Below are 4,987 nucleotides of genomic sequence, written 5' to 3'. Positions count from 1 at the left end.
ATGCCCTAAAATCATTTCAAATATCCCACAACTGAATATTACCACTTTAGTCGTTCAAAACTTAAGAAAAATTTAACTAGTAATTGTTTATTAACATCACGATTAATAACATGTTTAAAAGTGAGGTTTTTCCAGCATAATTTATGGTGATTAAATTTATTCAATAAGCAATGAACACACTACTGTTAAATTTGTAAAACTTATTTTCTCTCTCTCTCTGTCTTCAATTACTGCTGGTCAATGTCAAAATGTTGGAGTGTGGTGGGGGTTTGTTACCTTAAATAGTTTAGTTAATTAAAATGTTGGAGTGTGGTGGGGGTTTGTTACCTTAAATAGTTTAGTTAATTTTAGAAATTTAAGTTTGGTTTGTTTGAAGTTAAGCAGCACACAGCTACACCATGGGCTATCTGTGCTCTGCCCACCACGGGTATCGAAACCCGGTTTCTAACGTCGTAAGTCCGCAGACGTACCGCTGTGCCACTGGGGGAGCAGAAACGTAAGTTAACTTATATTTCATTAATTATATTTTAGTACGCATTTTATACCGTTTAATAAAAATTTATCAAACAATGGTTACATTGTTAAAAATGTTAGTCCCTTATTTTTAAAAATTAACTTTCTTTGTCCATATCATTAAATTCAGTCTATTTATAGGTAGTTAACTTGCTTTGGGGGTCAAGTTACTGAGGATGCGACTAAATAAAACAATTAAAACATGATTATCTTTGCAACTATAACAGAACGATAAAAAGTACAACATATATGTCTCTAATTGTGATAAAATATTTGATCTCTCAAAGTTCGTGTATTAATGAAATAAGTTTGTACATAAAATAGATTGTCAATAGTCACACCTAAAGCAATAACTTTTAACCATTTCACAGGAAGGAATTCAGCAGCTTTTATTTTGGTAAGCATTACATGGTTAAGTCTCCAAAATGGGGTAAGGGGAAAAAATATATATATACATATACAATATAAAGACTTCACCAACAAATGTTAACTGAATAACTTTGCTAGAAAAAAAACCCTAAAAATAACAAATAACAGATAATTTCACCCCTATACATACTCAGAGCATAAATACACAAGATTTTGAAGTAAAGGTAATTAACTAAACAGGAAAACACAACTAAGAAATCACAAATGGGTAAAATATAAAATAACAACACATCATTTTTTTAAAAAAGTAAATAGCACATCTAAAAACATTATGTATAAAACAGGCAGTTCTGGAAAAACGTGTTTTTTTTTTGGTTATACGATTTGAAAACACTACTTTCTGCTTTAGTTAAACACACTAACTTTAATACAATTTAACCAGAGGAAGAGAGAAATTGTTTAAAAAAACTTTATGCATTAACAACCTATATATAGAAAAATACTTGTTTAACTTAAAGAGTACTAGATCCAAGTTTGGATTAAGAAGAATTTAGCTACGTGGTTGTTTTGAAATTGGTGCTCAAGAAATATCCGTGTCTGATGATTAGATGGGAAGGAGAGTTATCACCGACATGTGATCTGTGAATATTTATAGCTCTCTTACACCAAAACAATAGTTTTTTTAGTTCACTTGAAAAACACAGCAAAATCCAAGTACCAAAATGTAATCTTAAATAAAATTTCAGTATAAGTAATAGAATTAGCACTAACAAACTAAGTTATGCATTCCTACTAGGATTAACATAGTTTTAAAGGCAATAACTATTCATGTTCATAATATATATCAAACTAGTCATTTCTAATTTTCAAGATATTTTGCATATTATAACCAAAGATGTGGTCACGAAAACAAATAAAAAAATAGTCCAGTTGTTAAGTAACAATGTTTGGCTTGCTGTAGAGATACCTTTTCTGTTTCATAAGTGCTTGAGTTATCTCAGGTTTCTCGTCATGATTAGAAAACTCCGATGACGTACCTTATCAAATCAGCGCACAACTAGGAGAACTTACACGACTTTCAGGAAACTAATTTTCATTCCAATGACTCCCACCCCCCCTTAAAATATGTGCTGGTGTGCGTGTGGTCCGCAGTCTAAAACCACGGCTTACAGATTTTAATCCAAGTTTAAGAAAGCTTGATAAATACAAATCAACCACTAAGCTCTGGAAAAATACAACTAGGTTTTTACAGTCAGCTTTAAGTTGTTTTTTTTGTTGAAGTTATGGTGTTTAAACGAAAGCTGAATAATCTACATATCCTTTCCGATTTCTGAAAGGTAGTTTTGGACATTTAAGCTTTCATCTAAAAGTATTTCTAAAATGCTTCTCTTATAATAAATTCTGTACATTTATTTTGGTTCCAATGTATTCCCCACCCCCTCTAACATACAAAACCTACCGATCGCTGACCATGTTCTGCAGCTCATAAAAATATATTCATTGCAAAGAAATCAAACATAACTTTGTACAAATATTCTACATCAAGTTTTGAAAATGCTCTATTCTACAATACAACAGCTATATTAAAAATTAAAATACAAATTGTAAAAGGCATATAACTTTATACATAGCTAGTATATCAAATCAAGTAAAACACCTCTTTATCAATGAAACTTTTCATGACTTTCAACAGAGTAATTAACAGATCCTCTTTAACTGTCACATTTCTAGCATAAATAAGAACCATTTTGGTATTTTTAATTCGTAAGGTCTGAAATTTTTTAGGCAAAAAATAAATGTTAATCTACACAAACACACACACACATATATATATTCATATATTTGTAATATAGACTAATATGCCCTCAATAATTCAAATAATGTTATCTAACTTTTGGTCAATATTATATATCATAGTAAGCATAATAAAAAAAATCACTGTTGACCTAACACAAATGCTCTTCTGTGATAAGCTGGTCTTGAGATAAAAATTTTATTTAATTGATTTTATTTTTAGGAGTAAAAACTAAAACCTACAAGTACATGATAATGAAATGCTTTGTTCAATGGTGGTAAAAAAATTTGAAAAAGAAAAAAGAGAGAGAGATTGTTGATTGATTTTGAAATAATCACACATCATAGCTTCGATTATTAGTACCGACTTCAAGCTATTATTAATCAATCTAAATGGGGGAAAAGAAGTACAAAATAAGATTTATTTTAAAATGAAAACTGATAAACATATATAAATCTTATAATTTTAACTAGCACCATTAATCTAATACAAAAAAGAACCTATAACTAAATTCAAACATTTTCTTTCAAATTTTACAAATATGAAAGAAAAATACACAGAGTAAATTTGTTCTCTCTCTTTTTTTTAACACATGATCATCACACATTTGTTGAAGAACAACAACAAAGCCACATCTTCAGCAATGATGGAGTAGTGATTACAAATCTTATTTGTTTTTGGTGTCAGTGAATATTGAAGATTCATAGTGGTTTCTCTGGGTTTTAATAAATAATAGAAGGAGCACGGATGCTACATTTCAGTGACTCAGGTGGAACATTTTCATCTGAAGAGGGAGGATGGACAGCTATGTTTGGTACGTCAATCTCTGTACTGTTAAACACTCCTTATCCGTCACACAGAGCTACCTGATAATATGAAATTATACATTTAATAATAATAATAATATGGACAGCTATGTTTGGTACATCAATCTCTGTACTGTTAAATACTCCTTATCCGTCACACAGAGCTACCTGATAATATGAAATTATACATTTAATAATAATAATATGGACAGCTATGTTTGGTACATCAATCTCTGTACTGTTAAACACTCCTTATCCGTCACACAGAGCTACCTGATAATATGAAATTATACATTTAATAACAACACCCTTCAACCTATGGGAAGAATTTATAGCACCTGAATTTAAAAACAGGTCTAAAGTATGTTAATTTAAGAATCTCAGAAATAAATATCTAGACTTTAGTACTAAAAAACATTAATTGTGGTATCCATTAACAATATACAGTAATCACAGAAGGTGTGAGAATTTTAACGGACTACAACCGCCAGTTGAAACAAAAGGAGATGATGTTTTATACTTCTATACTGATGCCTAGATGCAAACCTCTGCAACTATTATGCCTATACTTCCATTGAAACACCATCTACCATAGTCATACCATACTAGTTAAACCTTCTTAATGTTTTCTTTTCTCCCATCAAATTTCGAAAGATTGTCAAAAGTTGATCTCGTATTTATCAAAATACTAGCAATAAGCACAAAATACGGTAACGGAAACAATTTTGGAGTCACAAACAGTAAGTAATGTCAAAGAGATGGTAAGTTTATGAATAGAACAAGAAACACAAAAGAAATGTGATCAACTTGTACAATCTACTACTATTTTTGTATGGGAGCCCTTTCCTTAATACACACAAGATTACGCTTTACTTTCAACCCCGAAGTACAGTCTAACACTGTACAATTGTGAAATATTGTTCCAAATGCTTCGTGTCACTTCCCGAACTTAATTTGTTTGGTTGCATTTGCTCATATAGCCATCAAGAATGTTCATTTCAGGACTTTGTGCAGGTCAATGTCTGATTATGAACACTCCACTGGCCCTATTTACTGTTATCATTTGACCACATTTTTACAGCATGCTTGGGATCACTGTCCCTCTGGATGGTGAATTCCCATTTAGTTCCTTAGGGAATGACATGGATAAAAAAAATCTGACTGTACTTGTCAGCAGTCAACGTGTCCCCACCATGCTTCACTGAAGATGTCCTTTGATTACGAAACTCTTTTCATCTATGCCATCGACCAAATTGTCCTGCTGTTATTGAACACTGATTCATGTGTAAAGAGTAAGTGTGTATCCACAGCTTTTCTCACTTCATCATTCGTGGTGCAATGTATCCCCAGCTTTGCTCACTTCATCATTTGTGGTACAGTGTATCTATAGCTTTGCTCACTTCATCATTTGTGGTGCAGTGTATCCCCAGCTTTTCCCACTTCATCATTTGTGGTGCAATGTATCTATAGCTTTTCTCACTTCATCATTCATGGTGCAATGTAT

General features: G+C 31.5%; 1 protein-coding gene across 2 annotated transcripts in view; it reads right to left on the bottom strand.

Moving 5' to 3' along the window:
- Positions 1-2,044: 2,044 nt before the first annotated feature.
- LOC106467989 (protein regulator of cytokinesis 1-like) overlaps positions 2,045-4,987 on the bottom strand; it is a 20,737-nt gene continuing 17,794 nt past the window's right edge. Inside the window, exon 12 of one of the 2 annotated variants that reach the window (XM_022396265.1) lies at positions 2,045-3,543. In XM_022396265.1, the coding sequence (XP_022251973.1) occupies positions 3,523-3,543 (21 nt within the window). In that variant the 3' untranslated portion in view covers positions 2,045-3,522. Of the gene's footprint in view, positions 3,544-3,687; positions 3,757-4,987 lie in introns of those variants that run through there. The other variant, XM_022396264.1, reaches the window with a different exon arrangement.

Source organism: Limulus polyphemus, unplaced genomic scaffold (genome assembly GCF_000517525.1).
Source record: "Limulus polyphemus unplaced genomic scaffold, Limulus_polyphemus-2.1.2 Scaffold2822, whole genome shotgun sequence".
Lineage (NCBI taxonomy): Eukaryota > Metazoa > Arthropoda > Merostomata > Xiphosura > Limulidae > Limulus > Limulus polyphemus.
This window is presented reverse-complemented; position numbering and strand designations above follow the sequence as displayed.